The 26,630-nt window shown below is 39.9% G+C and overlaps 1 protein-coding gene across 3 annotated transcripts in view; it reads right to left on the bottom strand.

Moving 5' to 3' along the window:
* Positions 1-15,682: 15,682 nt before the first annotated feature.
* RAD23B (RAD23 homolog B, nucleotide excision repair protein) overlaps positions 15,683-26,630 on the bottom strand; it is a 35,638-nt gene continuing 24,690 nt past the window's right edge. For all 3 annotated transcript variants that reach the window (XM_052701088.1, XM_052701090.1, XM_052701089.1), the window contains exons 7-10: positions 21,758-21,881; positions 20,620-20,747; positions 20,064-20,240; positions 15,683-17,853 (exon numbers count right to left, since the gene is read on the bottom strand). In XM_052701088.1, the coding sequence (XP_052557048.1) occupies positions 17,740-17,853; positions 20,064-20,240; positions 20,620-20,747; positions 21,758-21,881 (543 nt within the window). In that variant the 3' untranslated portion in view covers positions 15,683-17,739. The remainder of the gene's footprint in view (positions 17,854-20,063; positions 20,241-20,619; positions 20,748-21,757; positions 21,882-26,630) is intronic.

Genomic DNA, 26,630 nt, shown 5'->3' with positions numbered 1-26,630 from the left:
ACACCCCCGCATGCAATCCTTGCTGCAATACTGTTTTGTATTCCCACTCTCTGTTCAGGCAACAATGCCAAATCTTTACTGAAGAAGTCAGTGGGTGACTGAAGAGCTGGAGGAAAGTAAAACCTAGGAGGATGGGTCATCCTTACAGAAGGAAGCACTTGATAAATGGTCACAAGACAACAAAACCATATTTTTGTGGAGCTAACAACTAGGTGCTATCTCTGGGCACACAGCATATGTCACACTGGTAGGGTGAGAGGCTATACATCTTAATGCTCGTCCAAATCCAAGCTGAGGAGCTCAAAAGACAAAGATAGGCCAAGATGGCCATCTGTTTGGAGAGAGCTACCCAAAAAAGCTGCAGAGGGAGAATGGGAGCCACTGCAACTGAGACACAGCTCAGACCAGATACTGGCACAAGGAAGAGACATCAGATGCTAGGGGACATCTCATGCTTGCCAACAAGGATAGCTGTTGAAGTGGCTAGTAGTTGAAACTGGCCATTTTTTAAGATTTCAGCTATATGTCTGCATGGTATCAACTATAAACATTGGCCTGTTTTCCACCAAAAATCACCAGATTTCTTACTTCCTTTTCTGCCATACTCTTCCTAATTTTTTATCAACAGTTGGTTGTTGAGTTCAGGCAGGTGAAGCAGAGAGGACATTAAAACCGGCCAGGATCAGTGCTGAGAGGAAACATGTTCTCATTACACTTTCAAAGTCAGACAAAACAAAACAGACTGTTTACAGATCTAAAGAAATTACTCCCCCACAGCAGGTCAGGCTGGCAGAGACAGAGTGAGTGGGCTGTTTGCCCTCTGCGATATACTGCACAGATTGCCAGCAAGCATAATGAAGCTAAGTCTCAGAAACCAAGTCCCTAGGACTTCATCTCTTGCGTTTGGCATAATTTAATCTCCTAAAAAGGGTAATAAATTTGTTCAGGCTGAAACTCTTGGCAGGAGAGCAGGAGGAATTTTATTACAATGCTGATCAGTTTCCCTGGTTTCCAGTTCTGCAGATCTTGTGGCAGAGAGACAGGACAGTGCGCTGGGCTGGGGACTCAGAGAGACCCAGGAGCTCTAAGGACTCACACTGGCAAATGAAATGTGTGATTTCAAAGAAGTTAAATACATGAGGCCTCTGATTTTCTAAAGGTGAGCCTAGTGCCTACAGAAGTCCATTGAAACAATATTCTGAATTCACTGCTCCATCCTGAAGGTAGGACTCAATACTGCCTTTCCTTCAGACTCACTCTGTATCATGAAATATGATGTTCCCTTTCCCTTCATATGTTTTAAACTGCTAGACTTGACTATATGCTACAAACTGATGAAGCTAGGATCTGCCTGTTGGAGGAGAGGGAAAAAAAAAAAAAAAGCTTTCAGACTTGCAAAGGAAGTGCACAGCTCCCAGAAACCTCCGTCCAGAAAAGAGGTCTCAGATGCTTAGATTTCTGCGGTCAGAATAACTCATTGTGCCGTTCAGTCTGAGCCCCTGCTTTGCAGCCTATTGGAAAGAAATCTCAGGCTGCCTGGAAATGTTTCCCTGGCTCAGCTCGGAAACACAAGCCACCCGAAGAAGAAGCTTCAATTTCTATTCAGTACTACATGGTTTTGTAATTATTTTGAGACCTTAGTGGCCGCTGGGAAATAAGCTCAGGATTGTTCATTCTTTTAAGGATTATACCTCCCTCACAAAACAAAATTAAAATAACAAAGCCTGCCGGTTAAAAAGCACTTGCCCCAGACTCAGAAACACAATAACATAGTTTGACTGCTAAAAAAGGTGAAGACCTCACCCCAGATTGTAGAGAAAGTCAGATGCATAGGAAAGCATTGATGTTTCTCAAGCACTGAACCAATATCCCGTCTACAGGCCCAGAAGCTCCTTGAACAGTACACTCAGACTAGCTTCAAACCCAATCGATGCTCTAAGAAGTATTGCTTATTGCCTAGTAGTGGCTGTGGGTGAGGGCTGTGAGCCCAGCAGTGCACGGAGATGCTTCATTTCACATGACAACTGCTGGGACGCCTAGGTACCTCAGACCTGCATTGCTGAGGGTCCACCCATAGGGTTAATCCCAGCTCCCACGTACAAGAGTGGCACTGAGTGCTGCTCCTGTGCTCAACAGCAATGTCAGCATGTCAGGATCCTGCCCTCTGTGCGCAGACCACAGAGAGTGCAATTAATGTTATACTCAAAACACTTTGTTCCCTCAACTTCTGAGCTCTCCTTGGGGGGGAATGGGGGGATGGAGAGAAATCAAAACTCTTCTGATGTAAAAATGATTTTCCTTTTGAGGAGACAGTTATTGAGCACTAAGGTTTTATTCTCCCTCCACCAGCACATCAAATCCAACCCAGAAAAAGCATATAAGAACGAAATCACACCACTGCTGCCTCCCTGAGTACCTGAGGCTATCACAGCCATTTTTGACTTCTTTTCATACAGCAACAATATTGTCACTGTCTTGGTGGGTGCAATAGCAGACAACTATGTTTCTACAGGTGTCTAATTTGTAGCTTGCTCTCCTCTAGAAATGTTCAAAACTTTGTTTTTTGCTTTCTGAACAGTGCCATATCCGTATTGCTTAACAGAGGACATAGAATCATAGAATCACCAAGGTTCGCAAAGACCTCTAAGATTATCCAGTCCAACTGTCCACCTATCACCAGTATTTCCCACTAAACCACGTCCCTCAGTACAACATCTAAACGTTTCTTGAACACCTCCAGGAGCTCCACCGCCTTCCTGGGCAGCCCTTTGGTCAGCCAGTGCCTGACCACTCTCTTGAAGAAGTATTTCCTAACATCCACTCTGAATTTCCCCTGGCACAACTTGAGGCCATTCCCTCTACTCCTGTCACTAGTTACACAAGAGAAGAGACCAACACCTACCTCACCACAGCCTCCCTTCAGGCAGTTGTAGTGAGTGATGAGGGCTCCCTTGAGCCTCCTTTTCTCTAGTGGACATGGTGGGATGAGCTGACGGTTGGACTTGGTGATCTTAGAGGTCTTTTACAACCTTAATGAGTACACGATTCTCCAGACTGAACAATCCCAGCTCCCTCAGCTGCTCCCCATAAGTGCTTCAGACCACTCACAACTTTGTTGCCCTTCTCTGAACACACTCCAGGGCCTCAATGTCTTTTTTGTAGAGAGGGACTCAAAACTGAACACAATACTCAAGGTGCAGCCTCACCAGTGCTGAGTACAGAGGGATGATAACTTCCCCGCTCCTGCTGATAACACTATTTCTGATACAAGCCAGGATGCCATTGGCCTTCTTGGCCACACTGCTGGCTTCTGTCAGCTGAGCACTGACCTACATCCCAAGATCCATTTTCTCTACACATTCTTCCAGCCACTCTGCCCCAAACTTGTAGCATTCCCTGGGGTTGTTGTGGCCAAAGTACAGAACACAGCACACGGTCACGTTTAACTTCATCCCACTGGCCTCAGACCAGCTATCCAGCTTGCCCAGACCCTTCTGTAGGGCCTTCCTACCCTTAGGCAGAACAACGCTCCCTGCTAGCTTGGTGTCATCTTCAAACTTACAGATAGTGCACTCAGTGCCCTCATCATCAATAAAGATATTGGATAGGCCCCTCTACTGACTCCAGGGGAGCACCACTCATGACTGGTTACCATGTGGATTTAATCCTATCCACCCTCACTCTCTGAGCCCAGCCATCCAGCCAGTTCCTTACCTAGCAAAGAGCCTGTAGTTCTTTTTTGAACCTTCAGACTCTTCTCCGTAACATAGCACTAAGTTCTGCAGGAAAGCTTGGCTCTTGCCATACTTCAGAGATTATCTTGATCTTCTCTCAGCCAACGTTGCAAGGATATATTTGAATGAACTTTTCATGCAACCCTTCAGCAACAGTTTTGTGGAATGGCTGAACAGCTGTACACTTACCTCAAAAACCACCACTCCTCCTCTCTGTAATCTTAGTAACTCAGTTATGATACAGAGTGCCCTGAACTGATGCTGCAATGCTCATATAACTGGGAATAAATTTTTGGCCAAGGAGAAAGGAACACATTTACTATTAAAAGAACAATGTTTATTATGAAAATGTGCAGTGGGTATCTCCAAACTTAGTCTCTACTTTATGTGGTTATGACACATTCAAGAAGTGTTTATGGGTTTATATATAACCATTATTATCATTATTAGACTTTCAACACTCAAAGACTTCAAAGGTTTCAGGTGAAATGCTATGTCTTCACATCTTGGGCCAAGCTTTAATGAGGGATTCAATTTTTGGAGGTACAACTAATTGCTAGTACCAGTGGTATAGCTTAAACAGCTGAACACATCATGGAAGCCATAAACCAGACAAGATCCACTAGGTAAGCTGTAAGCAAGATAGAGGGATGAGGGTTTTTTTTTGTTTTTTTTTTTTTTTTTGTCAGCAATACAACAATAGAGTTCTCTCATTTGTCACATCCCTTTATTTATTTCTGTATGAAAGGAACAAGGCAAGGCACTGCTTCTCACCTCTGAAAGTACACTTAATGCTCACTCTGTGAGGCTTGAGCCTTGCAGGAATTATCCTCCTGAACTGAAAACGACACACAAGGGAGAAGAGAACTTGAAACCTTGAACACAGCCACAGGCATCACCATTTACTTCAGGAGAGTGGCTTTTCTCTAAAGAGAAGCCCATGGCTGAGAGGTAACTTTGTTTCAGAACAGGCAGAATCCAACCATTCAGAAGCAGATATGCAACTGGTGCCTCTTCAGATCTCCTGCATCAAATGTTACACGTGACCTCTGCTGAGGTTTATTTTTTGCTGAGTAGGGATACTTACAGGTTTAAAGGAACAGGGAAAAAATTGTACTTACTGGGGCAATCAAAAACATCTGAAGAAATCACAGTGGATGGCCACGCACATCTTGAAAAGCTGACCTTTCATCTTTGCCGCTCATACCCCGTTAAAGATGGGGACATGTAGGATAATGGAGGCACCGTACCTGCCAGACTCATTGTGAAACATAACAAATGTACCTGAACAAGAAAGAGCAACCTACTACAGACTGAAATACCTGGGCACATGGGAACAAAGGCTGGGAAAGGAACAACAAAAACGGGCCTGGGATAACCAGTTCTGAGGAAGAAAAGCTTAAAGACTCCCACTGACTTCAATGGAAGTTGTGTGAAAGGCTTGATTGTGTATGCCTTGGTGAAACAATGAAGGCACGGATGCAAGGCTGCAGAAGTGTTAAGAATCAGTCATAAGAAGGGGTCTGCTGCAGATCGAGGAGGCAAGCAGAGCAGCATTACTTATCTGGATAAGAAGCAAAAAGCTGAATGTACAACAGAGCATATGAAATTACTACAAAACTTCACTTCTGTTGGAATTAAGGGAAACAACATCCCCTCACTACTTTGGTAGCACCTAATGCTTCTGACCCAAGCAGGATTACTTACCTGAATTAACTGAGCTGTAATGCTCCTTGGTTAGGTCACATGGACTTGCTCTCAGAGCCACATCTGCAAACCAAGTCACTTGAGTCTTCTGAATACAGAACACACCAGTAAATATGCTGTAAGAACAACTCTGCACAGGTGCTGAACAGGTTTAGTTGGTTTTCAGCCCACAAGATGTCTGCAAGTCCCTTTATTGCCACTCCCAGCCCCGCATGGCTGACTGGAGCATCACAGAAAGGCAGCAGAGGCAGGGGTAGGCACATCTGCACCAAGTCCACCAGTAATGAGATGGGCCCCTTGCTAACACAGCCATAAGTCTGGCCTGCTCCAGACACCTGCTTGGAACCAGGAGTGTCCCTCTGCACAGAGGAGCTGGCCATTTTCACACTGTCATGCCACAGGAGCACGAGATGAGGGATGCATCTGTCATGGCTGTGAGGTCAGACTGGTCAGACTGCGTGTTCTGAAAGGTGCGTCACCAGCCAGAGGCTGATTTCAGCTCTTCAGTGCCCAGGAAGCAATACAATACAACCTATTCTATCACGTGAAAAGGAAACAAAATAACTTTATTAGCAGATAATGGGATTAACACTGGGAATTTCCACAGTATTTCAGAAGGACACTAGTCTGATCCTCATGGTAAGGCTTCAGAGGTTACACTGGGAGACACCAGCTTAGCAGGTGAGAACACAACTGTGCTGCACGTCATTTTCGATCATGTGAGTAATCACTTTGAAGTCTAGGGACCGAGTTACATGCATACTCAATCTGCCAGCAAAGGGCACTAATCTGCATGTTCCGAACTGTATTTAATTTCTGAAGCCAGTAATTACAAGTACAAACAAAAAGCCTCAAATTTAACAATACCGCCTGCCCCTATAATCACACAACTGTAGGAAGTCACTGCAACCCCATTCTAAAAATCAACATGTAAGTTCTTTTCTTGTTTTAAAGCAGGCCTTTAACACCTCGTATCAGTGGATTTCTTCAGTGTTGCTTTTTGTATCTGTGAAAGCTGGTATATCACTAAACCATCTCTCAGTGGCACATTCTCAGCTGGGATGAAGGGATACGAGTCCCCTGACAAGTAGAACTATGGTAATTTACATCAGCAGATGCTCTGGCTGCCGCAGTAGCCTTTGTTGTTCTATTGCAAAAAGAAAATTAATGGCTGTGTTTGTTATCCCTCTGCACTTTAAACAGTGCCTGATTCTTATTTGCACTCAGCCGTCCTTACATCACTCCAGCTTTGGAAGAGGCCTCTGAGAAAGTGGGATTTCCAGAAGGGAACCTCATGGTCTTTGTTACTGTTGCTCCTGGAAAAAAAAGAAAAAAAAAAAAATCATCTGGAACTCACACAGAAGCTGCCATGTCATTGTGAAGAGTACTGGATGTGTTTAAAATGAACTTCTATAGGAGTGCTGACAACAGCTTCGGAGGGGTTAATGGGAGATATGGAAAAGGTTTTTGAAAGATGTCTGTGCTGTAATTATGCAAACAGATTGTTCCATGTTTTAGAGTGAAGGTCGCTTCATTTTTTAATCAGTCACTTTAAAAATAATAAAGGACTCTTTAAAAAAGCCCAAAAAACTCCTTGGAAGGGCAGTTGATAGAACGGCAGAAGGTACTTAGCAAATAGAATAGCTCAATAACAGGTATTCATCCAAAAAGTTTGCTTATTAAATGCTTACGCATTTAATGCGGAGGAAGCTTGTGACAGTTTGCAAAATGGCACACAGGAACTGATGGCAACAAGTACAGATGGCACTGAGGATTTAGGACTCAGCCGTTGGGTTTGGTGTTTTCACTAAGATTCTGAACAGAACTTTTTTTCCTAACAGCAGTCACATCAGTGAGATTGACATAATTATTTGCTGTTCTCATATCTATCCATTCAAACAATTCCAATCCTATAAACCCAATCAACAGTTTTGATGTGGGCAGATGTTTCCAGACTAAGAAAGAAACATTCACAGTATTTCAGAAAAGCAAAGCTTAGTGCAAACTGGAAGCGTTGGTGCTGAGAAACCGAAATAGCAGATAACTAAAAGAAAGTTCTATAAACATCTCCATAGAAAGAGAAAGCTTCTGTGAAGCCTTAACGTACACTGATACATACGAAACTACAGACAAGCTGGTTTCATTGTTTCTGACACTCAAAGTTAATAATCTTATTTATTTCCATTGTTACGATCTGAGTAAAATATACTTCCCCAGTCTTCCTCCCAGCATTTCAGATGGTTCAGAACGCTAGGATGATGCAGGTTAAAACAGAAGAGGAGCACAAAGGAGTTGTCAGTTGATCTGCTCTTTACAATACATTTTGTTCTTTGCTCAATTACTAAACACCCATAAAGCTAGTATGCAGTTACACCCTTTCTAAATCTCTTTTTATGAATGACACAAACGACCCATATACCAAGAACATAGCACAAGTACTGCATGTTCTATGTATAGCGCCTCAAACAGCCTGATTTTGCTTGTTATCATGTAGGTAAACACCCTCTCAGGTTGGCAACTGCCACAGCAAGAACAGCTTTGGGTCAGCTAGCTCCTTGAGAAATGGAGACCTCCACAATGACTACAGGAGGTTGCAGGGAAAGGACAAGATCTAACACGGTGGGGTCCATTACTACACAACAATAGAGTAAAGCTCTGGGCCAACAGAATGTAAACCACATTGCTATTTCTAGTTAGGAACCACCAGCTTAGGAAAGAACACGATGCACTAGAGATGACTTGGGGACAATTGGGAGTATTTTGAACAGGAAGGTGAGGGGGAGAACTTTTTAAATTTACTAATACAACGAAATGTATGATGTAAAGCAAATTGCACCATGCAAACAAAGCTCTGCTTTATAATGTGCAAACCTCTAAAAAAGACTATTTCTGGACTCCCAGATTGCCATAAGGGAGCAGCTTAATGGTGTGAATTATTCTTACTGTGTCAGAGTTGCATCTAGAGACCTTCACAGCATCAAGCCCATTGTTCACACACATTCAGCAGCATCACAGTTTTTCCTTTCAGCAAATGCTCTGCAGTATGATACTGTCTGGTCAGCAGATGGCTCTTTTTTCTCCTGAACACTCATCTAGTACGTGGCATGTTTCTTTGAGTTACTGCCTCCTCCTCCATCTGCTCCCGCTCAAAATCAGAGAAAGCCAGCCAGGCAGGGGCCCAAAACACAGAGCAGTGGTAACACTTCACTCGGAAATACAGCCAAGCAGTCCTTCAGCTCGAATTTTTTTCATATCCACTGTGCAAAGTTCTGTTCACTGGTTTGTCCAGACTCTTCTAGAACTCAGGAATGAGCTCTGATTTATTGGCTTGAGTTAGCTCACACTGTGCACATTTGCAAGAAGCAAATGCTTTTCACCATCTTTCCTTTTTGTCAGTGAGAAGGGTGCATGGTAACTACAGGGCTGATAATGAGGGGGTCCCTTGAAGTGAGACAGCAGACAGCTAAAAGCACCCAATTATCTGCACTTTCCTGCTCTGTCGTTCCAGCATATTAATTCCTCTTCCTGTCACCCAAGCAAACACTATAAATTGAGAAATCCTCTGAGAAACTTCCATATGGACATTCATTTTCACATTGCCGTTTTCCAGTGGAACAAATAAATTACCAATGTCTTAGTAGCACAAAGACTAAAGCAGTTCAACCTAAAAAAGGAATCAGGAGACATTTTAGTAGGGTGGAAATGTATTATTCTTGTGGCTGAAAGGAAGCTTTGACCTGGCTCCTAAGAGTCCTGATAAACTCTCATGCTGTTTCACTCCTTATAGATTGCCAGACTGATTCAGGATAATGAGATTCTCATTCTTCATTTTAGACAGCTGGAATTTGCACATTTCAGAACACAAAAACCTGAAATAGGACATGACAGAGGAAGTCACTGCACAAACAGTTAAAGACTTGTTCTGTTCCCAAATTTTCAGCTTTTGCAAATAGCCTCCTCTCAACTTCAACTCAAATAGCTTTTTGACAAAGAAAAGTAATTTTGTTAAGAATAATACATTTCCCTCCTCCCTCCCTCCTTCCTTCCCCCCCCCCCCCCCCAACCCCCCTAGTCTTCATCCCAGTCATCACTGTTACTGGCTGAACTTAAAATACACCACAAATTCAACAAGCCCATCTTGGCAATCCAATCAGAGAACATCAAACAAAATGACACTTAGGTAGGAGTCAACCCAGGGCAGAAAAAGGAGACAGCAAGCACCAGCTTGCACATCTGCTTTGTTCTACAGTCATCAGAATGGTCTAACAACTTCACACAGGCACATGGAAGAACATTCCATGACAGATAACCCTGATTTTCTAACAGAACAATTGCATGCATATCATCTGAAGGAGCCTGTACAATTTTATACTGATTAATAATGAGATGCAGAGGACTTTTACCTTACACGCTATTCAGATTCTTTCACTTTACAGCATATTCTTGAATGAGACCTGTCATCCAACTCTACACAATTCTGGAATTTGGGATATAGAAACTAAAGATGAACCTTCTCCTAAGTTCTGTCTCCATCACAAAAAAGCAAGGCGTATGGCAGTTGAGATGCTGGAACTATCAGATTGGAAGGGGCTTCTGGAGGTTCTTGGCCCAACTCAGAGCAAGATTAGCATTGAGGTCATACCAGCATGCTTAGGGCTTCAACCAATCAGCACCTGAAAAGCTCAAAAGGTGAATGCAGCACAACCTCTATGGGCTGTATGTTCCAATGTTTGACTTAAATGAATTTTATTTCATCACTTAAGAATCATGAAGTGGCTTGAATTGAAAGACACATTTAAAGAGCATCTAGTTCCAAACCCTCTACTGTGGTTAGAAATATCTACTATCAGATCATGATGCCCAGGGCCCCATCCAATCTGGCCTTGAGCACGTGCAGGTAAGGTGCATCCTTCGCACAGCCTGTTGAGTGCCTCACCACCCTCATAGTGAAACATTTCCTTCTTATAACCAATCCAGTTCCACTTTCTTTCACCTTAAAACTATTGTCCTTGTACTGTCACTACATGCCTTGGTGAAAGAAAAAAAAACCCTGTCTTTCTTATAAACCAAGCCCCTTTTATATTCCGGAAGGCCACAGCGAGGTCTCTTTACAGCACTTTCTTCTCCAGGCTGAACAAACCCAGCTCCCTCAGCCAATCTCTGTAGCAGAGGTGCTCCAGCCTTCTGGTCATCTTTGTGGCCCTCCTCTGGGACCCCATCTAACAGCTCCACACCCTTCTTGTGCAGGGGGCCCGAGACCTGGATATAATAGTCCAGGTGGGGTCTTCACAAGAGTACAGCACACGCAATCACTTCCCTCACTCTGCTGACTATGCTGCTTTTTACAGAGTCCTGAATACCACTGATTCACTGGACTGCAAGCACACATTTCCAACTCAAATCCAATTTTTCATCTATCAGTAACCTTAAGCCATGCTTTGCAAGTCTATCCTCAATCAATTAATCTCCAATAACGCTTGGTTCATGAATGGTGATCAAAACCACACAGCCTTTCCACTTCATCTAAGGATTAAGCTTGTAAGTGTAATAGAACACTTTCCTTTATGGAAAACAGTAAAGCCAGTAAGATGAGAAACTTTGCTAGGAAGCCTTTACAGATATCTGCACAGTGCAGACAGTGTTGTGATTCTCAGATGCCATTTCCAAAGCTGAATGTGCCATAGCTTGGTGATTCATAGCCTGTGATCTGTACGGTATCTGCAGACAGTCCCACAAACTGCTGCCAACCAGAAATGGAACGTTTCTAACGCAAATACAAGGAGACAATAGAAGGACAACATAGAAATTAATAAAAGTAACATCAATTGAGAGTTCAAGTTTCACATACTTGTAAATGTAAGCTATTGTATTGTGACACTGCCCAGACACCAAGCCTACAGATTTCAGGCGCTCCACTTTTTTAGGGCAATCATCCTTCCATGCCTACCATACACAACCTGTGCACAAATGGTAAAAATCAGAACTGGCCTGCACACAGCAGAAATACTAAGCTGCTACGTGCAAGATCTCAAGTTTGTTGAGATGGGTATGATGAACAGTCAAAAACTTTCAGACTTCTTGTACCACAGCCCATCTACGTGGACACTGAGCATTGGAAGCCAACGGAGAAACTCAAATTTGTTTTTTCCTCTTCCTGGCCCCAAGAACACAGGTGAAAAAGAGAACATATCCAAAAACATCTACATATTTTGTACCTCTGCTCAATGAAACAAGCTTGAAATTGGAAAAAAAAAAAAGTGTTCCTTTTGTCCCAGCATTGTTTTTCGGAACAGCAGAAGATTTTTATGTGAAATATATCCAAAAAAACAGACAGTATAGACTGTGACAAGGAGACATCAACCATGGAAAGTTTCCTTCCAGATTCTTTTCAGATGGAAAAAATAAAAATAAAAATAAAAAAATAGAACAACAGAAGGATTTCAGAACAGAGAACGTAAATCAGTTTTCTTTACTGGTAAGTATCTTCAAAACTCCCATCCCACCTCCTTCATCAAGCTGCATATACCTGCATATGTCTACAAAAACTCTCAGATATAAGCTTGCATACTGTTAAATTCTTTAACCTTAAGCTCCAGTATCAGTAGAGCCTCTCAGACTGCTACAAACTTGTATTTTGTCTTCTCTTGCTCCGAGAATCATCCTGTCTTTTTCTCCTCTCCTAGTTACCTCATATGCCAGCTTTGTGTAACTTCTGTCTACACATCTGTAACTTCTATGTAATTTCACGGATGAGCTGCACAATTCTCATCTTCCTAGTGTAGCTTACTCTGCAATTGCAAAATTAATTGTTAGCATGAGAACAAGAAACAAAGCTGGTGGGGTCAGAGATGAAGAAAATGATATAGCAAAGCAGCCAAGATTTGAATTTTATTAAAGCCACTATATGTCATTCCTATAAAAGAAGTTATAGTCCTTTTCCCAGTACTGGATTGTCTACATATACACAGAATTGGGTATTAGCAGAACACGGTAAACAGCAAAGACCCATATAAAAATGGGTTTCATTTGTCTCACTCCAAATTGTATTCGTTCCACAAAGCAAAACTGCCCAGGAGAAGCTAGATGAAAAGAGACAACATTCTTCCACACCCTCTAAAATGCACTAATTGTTCCATGCAGGCTATGAAGGCGATGGGACAGCCAAACAGAAATCTTTCTCAGTTGGAAGAAGTAAGATGGGAAGCTTGCAGCTTCTCCACCCACAAACCACAATCATGCAAATGAGATCTTACGACCAAAAAAATATTTAATGTTTAATGTATTTTTAATGTAAACAGACTTAAATCAATCGGATACTAATAAGGCATTATTAAAGCACAGTAAGGCTCACTAAGGCATAATAAAGCATTCTAAAGATCTCACAAATTCCAGCAATGCCAGCAACAAGAAACTACAGCCAGTGTCCTCAATTCAGCCTGAACACAATAAGGCGAAATTCTGCCCATGCCCTAGTTAAACACTATATATATTGTATATATACATACATATATATACCCTATATACACACACATACACACACACACACATATATATATGCACCTTTGCCACACTAGCTTCCAAGAGGTCCTCCTCTCTCAATTTTTTCTTTCCTTCAAAGGCAAAAGAAACAAAAAAATTGGCATCCAGTCCATCAAGAGCTGGAAATTACTGGATCATATAACCTCCACCAACTGGTATTCATAATACTTACGCTTACATAAGGCGAACTCCACAAACACAGATTTCAGCACAAGGATTTTTCTCCCAGGTGATCTTCTGTGACTTAAAGAGGATCCATGCAGCGATTTAGAAGCAATTTTTTTTCACTTCCCTTAAATTACGCTCTGCAGACTCACTGAAAACTTTATCTCTCTGCCAATTGATGATGTGAACACTAGATATACTGCATCACATGCAAGATTTCAACTTCAGATCAACTTACATTACTATGCTCATGCAACATAGCTCTTAAAAAAAAAGGTTGAGTTCTTAACACTTCAGGAAGCCACAAGTAACATCTTCAATTCTCCTCTCTTGCACTCTTAGCTTTAATTAGAATCTCTTTTAAGAAGTGTAGGATATACAGCTCAAGTGACAAAGTTCACTTTCTTAATCTTGCAGAGCAATAAATCCTTTCTAACAATTCTGAGGCAACGTTTTAGCCTGAATTCAGGAACACAAGTAAAGTTGCATCACTAGCAGAAGCATACAATGCCACCACTGTTACGTTTCTTTCTCACACACTGTCATTCCAGCAACCAAGTCTCCATTAAGCTATCCTGCATGTGAACAAAGTCATCTCTCGTCCATGGCAAACCAAGGTTACATAAACACCAAGGTTCATAAACACCATTTGTCACCACTATTGAAAAGTAACTTGAACACTGCATCAATTCTATGATTTTATGAATACCTTAAATGAGTGTTAAAACTGGTCTTTCATCTACTTTACCTCCTTTGTATTTCGGTACCTGTGAACCAGGTACAGAAATGAGAAAGAAATCAATCAATATAGTTATGTCCTTATTTATTGTAATAAACAAATAGATAAAAATACTGCTCTGTTGACTTACAGTCCAGTTTCATACACCAGTAGCTTCTCATCCTGACCTTTCTGCACTGTCGAGATCAGCTAATTCCAGTTTTTGACGCAGCTTCCTACAGGTCACAGTTTACAGTTTAAGACATGCGCTGATGGGCCATGAGTTATTTATCCCGCATGATTCCACCAGAATCAGTTCTAAAAATGAAGTTTGCAGCACTGGTCTATTGGTACACTAAATAATTCTGCACTTTGCTTATGGAAATCTGGTATTTTGCGGAACTGTACAAATAAACAAAACAGCGCTATTACTAAGAAATGCAGTTTAGGTGGACCACCCGTTTTTCCAGCCTTGAACAACAGTTTCTGAAGACTTGAAGAGCACTTCAGGTCATAACAATGCGGTATGTAGTTAGAAGTAAAAAAAAAATCACCTTTTTTTTAAAAAAATCCAGCTTTAAACAGGAGCACTTCAGTGGGTCTGGACAATCCAAGACTCTATGTTGGCAGAGGTCTTGCAAACAACTGGTTAACTTTGTCATTTCTTTCCCTCTGCAATCCCCTGGAATGCCAATTCTGCCCATGCTTTCTCTGTTAATAAAAATCTTGCTTATTTATGTGTGCAGTCACACCTACAGTTCACTCATTAGCTGACTCTCCACTCAGTCCTGTGGCACCTTCAACATGCTGAACTCTCCCAGGCACGCAGAGTCACAAGCACTACTGTTTCTCTTCCACTGCTTCCCCTGAATACCCAACGTATTCAGCACTCACTGTTTTGTTTCATATCCAACCATTTCATTACCCAACATCTCAGCTTCTGAACTCTTCTTTTCTCTAATGTGAGTTGATAGCACTCCTTTTTGCAGCTTGCATGCTTTCTCCAATAAGGAGGGAGGAAAGTAGGGTTGGGCAGCACATTTAAAGGGTGTGGGGTGTGTAGGGAGTTAGTTTAATTCAAAAGGTATCTTTGGCAACAAGAATCTCAAAAGATTTTGCTCTTTGCCCTTTGTCATACAGTATTCACATTAATACTTCAAGACTTATCAAAATAAAAGTACCTATTTTGCAAGTAAAATGAAGTTTTCATGCTAAGTTTCTACACACAGCTGCAGAAGTGTATATATGATACAAAAACTATCCCAGATCCGTAAGAGATCTGCAGAAAACAAGCCAAAAAGCACTGTGTGCAGATCATTCCTGGTAGCATTTGATAAGACATAGGGGCACAGCATACCTGTGCAACTTGCTCGGGTCACACTTACCTTCTCAACACGAATTCTATATATTCCTTCCCTTTGGCTGCAATTAGAAAGATACTCGTTCTCCTTGGCATGTATTCCAATACTGAACAGAAACAGTTTTTACTAGCATATAAAATCATACTGCCATTCATCAGAAGTCAAATGAACACTACTTCACTGCTGAAAATTGGAAACATTAACTACTACTAGGTCTTCAGCCACAGCAGCTACAAACCTCTCAGTCAGTTTGTTGTTTTTTTTTTTTTTTTAAACAGAGACAATGCTGAACAGTCTTTAATTCAAATGCACTTACAACACGTAAACATTTCAGAATCTTAACTACAGGGAGAAGAGCAAAACAGTCACAGGCATTCATTTCCTCCACCACCTTCCTGAGAAGGTATGGTTATTTCTGACAGCAAACAAATTAATCAGTACAGAAGACACCCACAAGCTAAAGGTTTTTTTTTTATTTAGATATCAGCTATGTAGTAGAGTACATTCAAGAAGTACTTGCATCAGGTTTGGCATTTCTCAAGCACCTGACAGCTGCTCCTTTTACATATAACAATTATCCCCTTTTTTTCGTGCAGAGTGTTACATCATTACAATCAATCTCTCCAAGTCCATAAATACACTGATATTCCTGCTTAGTTAAAACCTACTGGCTGACTCAGGTATTAATGTTAATTTGTGCAAAATGAAACATTATGAAAGATTTATTTTCCATTTAGCAGTATCACTTCTACTTATACAATTTTGGTTGCATCACTGATAACTCAAACAATCTGCACCTATGAAATTTGAGTATAATGAAATTTGAGCAACTAAAATACACGCTATCTGGAAAAACATCACAGATGTTTAAGAATAAAGAAAAAGCAAAAGGCTTTATTACATTTAATTATTTGATGCAGATAGTTATTTACAGACTACAACAAAGCAAAGAAGAAACAAAATACAAATGCTTCAGTCTTTCTCGCTCTCTTTTCTCAGGACTTGACTTCTACTCTGAGCATAAGTAGTTTTTGAATCCACTTCTGCACCAACAAAGCAGGAAATCATTCTTTGGTTGTACCACTAAATCATTACTATCATTAATGGCACAACTCACTGCTGTACCACTAGTGATACTAATAACATCTTTGTTATTAAATACAGAGATAAAATTGTAATTCAGTTAATTGGAGTACAACAGTAAAAAGTCAAAATATCCCCAAGTTGTGTTCAGGAAAGGATGCATGAAGTAATTTTAGCCAAAACTTGAATTTGCCTTCACCAGTAGCATTGCAAGATTGTCTCTGACAGAGAATGTATGATAGAAGAAAAACTACATTTTATTACGACTAAACATAAAGTGGTAAGAAGGTACCAGGATCTAAAAAAAAAATCAAGAATTCTATAATTGGAGTTTATTTTCAATAGAAAGGAAGGTATGCATGCAGATTTTTTTGGACAGCAGAAACTTGTCTGTTTGCTGGATACTTCAAATTCTGAACTCTGTTCCTCAAAGTGAGAGGAAAAAAATCCTTAACAAAAATAATTTGATTTTTACAATCTCAACATCAACAGAATGCCAGAATCTTCAGATGCTTACAACTGTATTTTTATTTTCTTTTGCAAAGGTTGGTCCAAGATAAGTATGAAAGTGAAATCTGATTTGATGATTCAGCCTCATTGCAATGGACAAAACTGAAACTTGTGTTTTGTCTACTGGCAAAAAAAGGATATTCAGTTCACTATAAAGCATACAATAAAGTCAAAAATGCAGTCTATTGCTTTTAACACTTTTACTGAAACATAACACCAAAGTGAACAGTAATAAGGTATCTATGAATTTTTCCCAAAAGAAAACAAGTGAACAAGGAGAATCTTCCTTGTGTATATACCTTCCCAAATCATAGGTGGCAAGGGTGGGAGATTTTCTCAATTAATAATCAAGATTAGCTGAAATAGGTTTTCATTTGAATAAATCCATTTAAATTCAGCATTAAAATAATGTGCTTCTTGCACTCATTTAACACATTTCAGACAGTAAAATAAGTACCCACATGTTGGCATTCATGTTTATATCTAATCAGATCTTTTAGATGTCATAAGGTTGCTTTCCAGTGTTGCCATGAAATACAGACTATAGAGTCTAGTAGTGTAGGCTATTTCTGATACAGACAGAAAGGAACATGAAGCAAGGCATTACACTACCTTTCTATAAAAAGTACAGCAGGAATGAAATCCTAGAAAAAATGTTAAACTACATTACAGAAGGAGCTAAATGTCTGCAGAAGCTCATTTTTGGTTGTATTTTACACTGTGTGGTTTGCTGCATCTGCTAATTTAAAGCAGAAATGCTTACTGTTTTCTTTACTTGGTTTACCACATTTTCTTCTCCCTCCTCATACACCATACCCCAAGCATTAAGAATATAAGCCCAAATATCCCAGACAATCCAGTGAACAAAGTTAGTGTAATGCACTGGTGTGAGGTGTAGCATTAAAAAAAAAAAAAAAGTCTCTCAATCTTCATCGAAGTTTTGTTGTAGAAGAAAATTGGCGGCCAAGTTTTCATTCTTCTCACAAGCAAAATATGCTTGTATCACAAGTCCTTCAGGAAATCCTAATGCCTTTAGCTGAAGAAAAGAAACATATTTAGAATGTTTTTTATATTAAGCTTACTTGTACGTCTAGTATCTTCAGATAACACTTAAGCAAATGTCTTTTCTTTTCTTTTTTTAAACAGACACTGCTGCCACTAAAGGGAAGAGGGTAAGAAAATGTTGCCTCTATCTTTAGAAACCAAAAGTAAAGTTTCTAAGTTTGTAATTGAAGAGAGATTTCCATGAATCTAGACGCCGTAAATCACAACTTTGTTCACTGCCATAGCAAGTCACTAAAATAAACTTGTGCCAGAGTAGTGTCAGAAAGTAAGTGCACATTGCTCTACTGTTGAAAAAACATTGTTTTGATGTCTTAAATAATTAAAGGTACAAAGCTCATGGCTTCTACCAGAACTTGCCTGCAGTAAGATCCCCAGACTCTGATTTAGCTTATCACTGGTTGGCTGCACAACAGACCACATTAAGCCATACTGGACTTTCATTAAAATTTCAGCTATGAGTATCTAGTTGAGAGTAATCTTTTTTTCAAAAGTCAGTGGACTTATATCTAGGATACATTAATAACTGGGCCTTAGAATATTTGAAAGATCCATTACTATGACAGGGAAAATGGGTTTAGCTTGCATTTAATATGCTTTCAGCAAATCAAATTTTGTTTTAGCCGAAGAGGGCAACAAAAATGACTCAAGGGATGGAACAAGGACAGCTGAGGCTATTCACTCTGAAGAAAAGAAGGCTCTGGGGAGACTCGCAGCTGTCTGTGAGTATCTAAAAAGGGGGGCAATACAAAGGAGAAGGACAGAATCTTTAGCAGGATCCGTTGTGATAGGACAAGGGGAAAGGGGTACAAACAAAAAGAGGAGGAGATTTAGACTACATATAAGGAAGAAGCTTTTACAATAAGGGTGTGAGGCAGTGTCACAGGTTGCCCAGAGAGGTGATGGATGCTCCATCCTTGGTGATGTTCTAGATCAGGCAGGACAGAGCTCGGAGCAATCTGATGTAGCTGTAGGTGTCCCTGTTCACTGCAGGGGAGTTGGCACAGACGGCCTTTAAGGGTCCCTTCCAACTCAAAAGTTTCTACAATATGCTGTCATTTATGGATTTTATTAAAATCCTCACAGCACCTGCAAGGTATTTCTTTGCATAGGGCAGGTCAAATCTCTGCAAGAAACTACTTCCTACTATGCTTGTCAGCCATTCTTAGTTTTAATTTCATGCTTACAAATAGCATCATGTGTAGCAGCATGATACCTAAGTTTTCTGTGAATAACAGGAGAAGCTCATAGCCCCAGCCCTCTCTGTCGGGTTTTGCAACAGGTTATAGAGGTAATATACCACTGCATAAATGGTGTTGTAAGTAAATGCAGCAGACTGGAGAGGACGAGAAGTATATAGGAAGTATACAGGCAAACAGTTTTGTCAGTCAGTAATTGACTATTTCCTTGATATCTAGAAAGTTGACACATACTGAAGGGCTCTTCTGATAATACTTAGGAACCTTATGATTTGCCATTAAAAAAATCCATCTCTGATAAACAACAAAAACATTACTACAATACGACAATTCTTCACTACTTGCTTCCAAAAAGAAAAAAAAAAAATCAAAACTTCTCAAGAGGCACCACCGTCTAGGTAAATACACATTTTAGTGTTACATACAGTACTATGAGTGCAGTGTAACCTCAAAAGTACATTTGATTAACATCTTCATCTAAATATTAAAAGATAAAATTAATTAACTCTCATGATGAACAAATGACAGAGTTAAGAACAACTTCAACTGATCTACTTAACTACGAGAGCTTTAACGATCCCAACACTTTGCAAAGAAGGATTACATAGACTCCTTTGTACATGGAAATCAATCACAGTTGGCATTATCTTAAATAGCACTCTCTGAGGTTTTTGCCAGAGGGACTGTCTAACATCCCTTTCCTTAGGGAAGCTCAATCATCTACTATTTCAGATGGCCTCTGATCACTTAGAGGACTTTGCACCTTCAAGTAGTACAAACTCAGATTTTAGACTTAATGGCTAAAAGGTATGTGATTTGAAAGAAAACTACTGCAGCTATGAAATAGCAGAAACGATTCATAAACTATTACATGCATTAACTAACAACAACAACAAAAAAAAGCTGAAGTTAAGGCACATCTTAAGCATGCAACAGCCAGCATCGTAGAGCAACAGACAAACATTTCAAAGGAGAAAAGTCTCACCCGTTCAATAGCTTCTTTTTCCTGAGGTGTTACTTGAATGTAGCTCATATGACCATTTCCAGCTTCTGCTACTCCTCCAGTGCTGGCACTATCATCACTGCCACTTAAACCTTGTCGAGACTCTATAACTGGCTCATTCAACATATGAATAAAATGCTCCTGATGTTGACTTATTTGCTGCAATGTGCAGGACAATAAAAAAAAGAAATATATTAAAATAAAACATGTTTAGTTCTTCTTCATTGAATTAAGCAGTCAAAAAAATGTGTAAAAAATGTGAAAAAAATTATTAAATCTAGCTGTAAGAGATGCAATTTCACATTTAAGCTCAGTGGTGGCTACCCTCTCCTCTTCTCGATGCTCTGCATCTCTCAGAAAGAGTAAGTCTCATTTCTAATATCACAGCACTATATTCTATACAGTAAGACAAGCTGAAAAGTCAAAGGTAGTATTACGGAATTCTATTAATATTTTATCTTAGGTAATGGCAACATTTCCCTTTTTTGTAAAACCTACATCAGAATTAGCAGCACTATTTTGTTGGTTTAAGATTCACCTGCAGTAGTTGAGGATTTTCCCGTCCGATCTGTTGCAGCAATGCTGGTAACAGAGAAGGATTTTGCTGAATGATTTGTCTCATCTGCTGGAATTGAGGCTGATTTCGCAAGAACTCAAGAGGATGACCTGAAAAACAGTAAGATAATGCTTTCAAAAGGTTAGCAAGACTGTTGTAAAGTACATATCTAACATTTGAACTGTAGACAGAAAAAGGATTCCAAATTGGACAATAAACCCTTTACTGAAGAAGAGCTTACTTCCTCACACTAAGTTACTAAGGTTAAAACATGCATTTTCATCTTACTCAGCTTTTTCTGAAAATCCAACAGGTTTCTGTATCTGACCTCCAGCAGTTTTCTCTTTATGTCTCATCTCTGAGTAACCTCATTCAGAGGCACACAGCCAGCTACTGTCTTTCCTCTAGACCTACAACTGAGTTCCAATTACTGTAATAGGTCAGTTCTTTCCTTCTCAAGTAAATCTTAGAATACCATATATTCTATACCATTAGATACTGCAGTGAATTCAGCACAATCAAAATTGCTCTGAAACATTCAGTTCTCCAATCCTCCCTCCTTACAGATGAAGCCTGTCAGTCCTACCTGTATTTAATACTCTGGATGCTAAACAGGCTTACAGCTTAGACAATGTCTTTGCCATAAACATTCTTCAGTCTAAATTTTCTGCAGTGGGTCCAAACCATTCTGTCCATGTCTTGCACTGCATAGAGAAGTGACCTAGTGGGTCTACTAGGTGCTACATTTAACTGCCTTAAATTGTGGTAAATATGTTAGTATAGGCAAAGGCAACAGTACATAATGAGATAAAAAGGAGGAAGCCAGATCCTATGTGAGAAAAAGTACGACTGTCTCCACATTTGTGATCTTGTAACCCTAGTGGGGTTATGTATATGGTCAAGATCACAGCATTATTAGAAATTTCAAGTATTATTCCAGATATATACACACAGAAAGCTTTTCATTGCAAGCCAATACCACACTCAGCTAATTTTTGTGTTACAGCTCTTATCAATTCACTTTGATCAGTTCAGAATTACCAGGAACTCGAATTCACTGAAGCACAGAATGCTTCAATGCACATGTTTATTCTATCTCCTCAAGAATAGTCTTTCTTACCTCCAAGTGAAGTAGCAGTTGTAGGTATGGTTGCTACAGCTGCTGCCACTGCTGAAGACTGAGAGGTACCAGTGCTCGCTGCTTGAGTTGGTTCAGCCATAGCCTGATTATCTCCAGGTATACCCTAAAGCCACAGTTGACATTGTTACCTACAGAATACTGCACATATTTAGATTTCAGAACAAAGAAAAATATTACTATTTCCACTGCAAATACAAAGCAAGATGCTGTGGCAGGTATGCTTTTACAAGTGGAAGAGCATTCTGTGACAGAAATAATTCGTCATGGTAAAGCATCTAACACATCAGTTTAAAAGTGCATTTCAGTCCATGAACAAATACTTATGTTCCAAGATATTTGATATGAATAGAATAACTTACTTACTTAACTACTTACAGTGTTATGTTACGGTGTTTTGCAGACAAAGTTACATCACAGCAACAGGATCGTATATTACACAATGCTAACTGAACTTAGATCAGTTAAATTAATTTTTGCTGATAAGAAATTAAGAGGTAGCATAGCTCTTTCAACCACTTTCCTCAACAGAAAAGTTTGACAGTCAGCATTCACTAAATCTTCTGTGAAAATGCCTGAAAAATTACAGTTGTACTGTTATTCACAGGGATAATTTTCTTGATTACAGCTGTATGATTCTGTGCCTCGGATTTGTGATGAAAATAGTATTGACAATTCATCAATGCTTTAGCTGTTATAGAACCACAGTATTTTCAGATTATTGCGCTGCCTTGCCAGCAAGCAACTGGGGATGCACAATAAACTGTGAGGGGATGCAGCCTGGTCAACCAACTCCAACAACCAAAGGGATATGCTGTATGATGTGCTCAGCAATAAAAGTTGGGTAGAAAGGAGGGAGCAATGTTTCAAATTAAAGCACTTGCTTTCCCAAGCATTTTTTTTGTTTGTTTGCTTTTTTTTTTGTTTTTTATTTTTTGAAGTGTGATGAAAACCTGTTTACCTGGAGATGGTTAAATACCTGCCTGTCAGTGGGAAGCAGTGAACTAATTCATGTTTTGCTTTGCAAGTATAATTTTTGCATTATCTATTAAACTGACTCTTATTTCAGAATATTTTTTCCAATTCTCAGCCCCGTCTCAGTGCAAGGAACTCAGCAAGCAGCCATCTGGCTTGGCTGTCTACCACAGACAAACCACTACATCAGTGCAACCAGATGAGTAAGATGCTTGGAACACCTACCACAGAAGTCAGTGGTAGGTAATGTAAATTGAAAACTCTGCTGTAGCGTGTGCTCTTCACATAATGCATTCACCACTGTAGCTGTACTAAAGAAATAAATATACAGACAATGTGATGATATATATGTCTAAAAACACAGAACCGCGCAGTGACCCAGGAAAAACTTTGCCCTATCTGAGAACTAACAAAAACATCAAGGTATAAGCTGCCTAAAACATCAAGTCTGTATTTAGGCCACTCAGTGGAATAAACACAAATGTTCCCACTCACACACTTCGTTACAACTTTGACTCCATCAACCAGCTACACATTCTTGCTTCCACAAAGTGGTGAGAAAAATACATTTGTTACATAATTCTGTGGTAACTCTTCTACTACTGTTCTACAGAGCACTGCTTAAATACCTTTTCCCATAAAAATCAGTTAAGCTAAATATAAACAGTAGGAAGAGAAGAGTAAGACTTCAGGGCAGAGTTGTACTCTGCTTACAGAAACATTGCCCAGCATCAAGACCTGCTTGAGATCAAGAAGCATTTAGATAGCGCACTTGGAAATATGGATTTTTGGGACGCCTTGTGTGGAGCTTGCAGCTAGACTCCATGACACTTATGGTCCCTTCCAACTTGGAATATCCTACCATTCTAAGATTTTTGGGAATTCAATTGTAATACATGAACTAAGGTATGATGTGGAGTGTACCAATATGGCAAAAGGGAATGTTTTTTAACTGAAAGAGGGGCAATTTAGGCTACATGTCAGGAGGGAATTCTTTGGCACGGCTGCCCAGAGAAGCTGTGGCCTCATCCCTAGAGGAGCTCAAGGCCAGGCTGAATGGGGCCCTGGGCAGCTGAGCTGGTGGGGGGCAGCCCTGCCCAGGGCACGGGGTTGGGGCTGGGTGGTTTTTAAGGTATCTTCCAAGCCAATCTGTTCTATGACTCCACAGAATCACAGAATGGCCTGGGTTGAAAAGGACCTCAAAGATCATCTAGTCTCAACCCTGCTATGTGAAGGGTTGCCAACCACCAGAGCAGGCTGCCCAGAGCCACATCCAGCCTGGCCTTGAATGCCTCCAGGGATGGGGCATCCACAGCCTACTTGGGCACCCTGTTCCAGTGTGTCACCACCCTTTGGGTGAAAAACTTCCTCCTAATATCTAACCTAAACTTCCCCTGTCTCATTTTAAAGCCATTCCCCCTTGTCCTATCAGTATCCATCCTCGTAAACAGTCATACCCCCTCCTGTTTATGCTCCCTTCAGGTACTGGAGCATTATCTTACAAACATGGGTTAACCTTCTGGAATTACCGGTTGACTTCACATGTTCTCAAGCATGTACTGTCACTGCAATCTGTATCCAGACCAAACAGTGCATGTTTGTTTAAACCTTAAGTCTGTCCTTGAATGGAAACATTATGGAACCTGGCCTAACCAAATTCAGTTAGAGATAATTTACTATTTTGAATATTGTCTCAATTCTTAAATACAATGTTGAAGTATCACTATCAAAAAACCAAACAAACTACCAAACAAACCAAGACTATATGTGATGGTAATCAGTAAGGTATATGCACCTCCTTTACGCAGCTATACAAGCATGATATCAAGTAATGTAAACTTAAATTTGAAGTGTAAACATTACTTGAACTGTGAGAAGAGCATTTTTTGCCTCACAGTGGGTAAAACGTTTACAGTTTCACCCAACACCAGAGTGGTTTTTTAGCTGACACTGTACACCACAGGTGCATGTAATAATCATATCAGGCACAGCCCAAGGAACATACACGTTTTTGGACAAGGAGGTTGTAAAGAATTAGATGGTTGAATGACTGATAGAACATTTCTCTAATTAAGGTGTTAAGAAAACCTTTGGTCAAAACCAGATTTGAATCTAAATGCCTCTCAAAGACAAGCCTGAAGTACAGAAAAAACGTGTTTTAGAATCTGAAATCTCCTTCTACACAGCTCAAGGATATAGGACAATATAAGATTAAGAAACTAAGCCATAAAAATTGAATAGCTTGTTATTCGATCCCACTTGCTGTCAATGATTCTTCAGTGCTAATCTACAGAACAGCTACATTAAGTACTGATACTGCCTTCACCTTTCCTTTCCAACAGTTTATAGGCTATTTTTTTGGTACTGATTCTTAAAACCACTATTACTGTGTGTGCTTAAGAGCTCCTAAAACTACCCTGCACATCATTTGGAGGCTGTTAAATTAGGAGATCAATTAGTTATCAGTGGAATAATACTAACTGAGAAAACATTTTCCTGATGCAGCAGAATGGTCATGAGCTTATTTAGTTAGACCAAGAACAGTCTAAAAGATCAACTGTACCAATAGCATTTTTCTGTCTACTAATGTTATCCAAGAACAAGAGTCCTTCTCCTCACTCCTTCTTCCAGCTGTCAGAACAAGGAGAGCATACTTTTCTGCAGAAAAGGATAACAAAAAGTAGAAGGGAAACCACATATGCATGAGAAAGACCCACAGGCCTTCTGAACTACTACATTAACTACTCAGGACAGAATCGATCTGTATGATAAACAAACATGCCACCTGTTAAAACTCTACTTTAAGGACACTGTTTTTCTTCAGGACTTCCTGCACACAAATAAGCTAAAGCAGAGAAATACTATTCTGACTGGAAAAGCCCTACACACTGTATGTGGCTGGGAAATGCACAGCAAATGCAACGCTTCTAAGGGGCATTGGATTCATGCACAAACAAAATGCACAGTGAGCAGACAGTAAAATCAACACTTTTCAAGGCATGAAAAAGAAATATCTGAGATTTCCAGATTAACGGCAGCTGGAATAAAACACCACCCCTCAAGGTATCAAGAATTCAAAGCCTTTGTTTGCTCCCCTACAAAATGAGAGTAACTTTTACATTCATGTACTCAAAATTTGTTGCCCACTTAAAAACTGCAGGTTACAAAGTCTTGGGATCATTCCTGTGAGTAGCAACCACGCCAGTGACTGGCAGTTGTATTTACTAATGAAACATTTTATTGACAAAAGGGAAACTGCAGTTGTAGATCAGATTTCATATCAGTCCCTCAGAAATTTCATTTTCATGTTCTGCAGGGATTAGTTCAAGCCAGCTAGCTTTAAAATCAGATGTAATTAAAACTGCAATAACAACAAAGACAGCAACAAAAAACCCAAAAACAACTTACAAGATTTCCATTAAAGTGAAGTTACTGTTTTATTACCTCTGAAGTCAATCGAGTTCATTTCACTTTTGAAATTGTGTTTTTGAAGAAGGAAATTGTTTATTGTCCAGAACATTGCATAAGTAAAGCACTTGTTAATAAAGACAAGTTCTTCTGTTTGCAAAACACATTAATATGATTGTTGTGTACACCTACTAGTAATGATAAACAGGAATTTTTGAAGTGCTGCCTTGGTGATGCTATATATGCTAATAAAACCAATGTTAACAGTGAAACATCATAACACAACAATCATGTCTGGGTTGGTCATTGGCCATTTGAGCTACCAAGGGAACTGGGCATACCTAATACATATAACCACAAAAATCCACACGGAATATGAACAAAGAAGAGACAGATGTAGCTAACAGCAACTTTAGTATTTCCTATAGCACATGATTAAAATAATATTCAAAATAACAGGTAAATAAAACAA

The sequence above is a fragment of the Tympanuchus pallidicinctus genome, unplaced genomic scaffold (assembly GCF_026119805.1).
Source record: "Tympanuchus pallidicinctus isolate F22 unplaced genomic scaffold, pur_lepc_1.0 scaffold4, whole genome shotgun sequence".
NCBI lineage: Eukaryota > Metazoa > Chordata > Aves > Galliformes > Phasianidae > Tympanuchus > Tympanuchus pallidicinctus.
The sequence above is the reverse complement of the archived record's forward strand: the minus strand, read 5'-3'. Positions and strand labels throughout refer to the sequence as shown.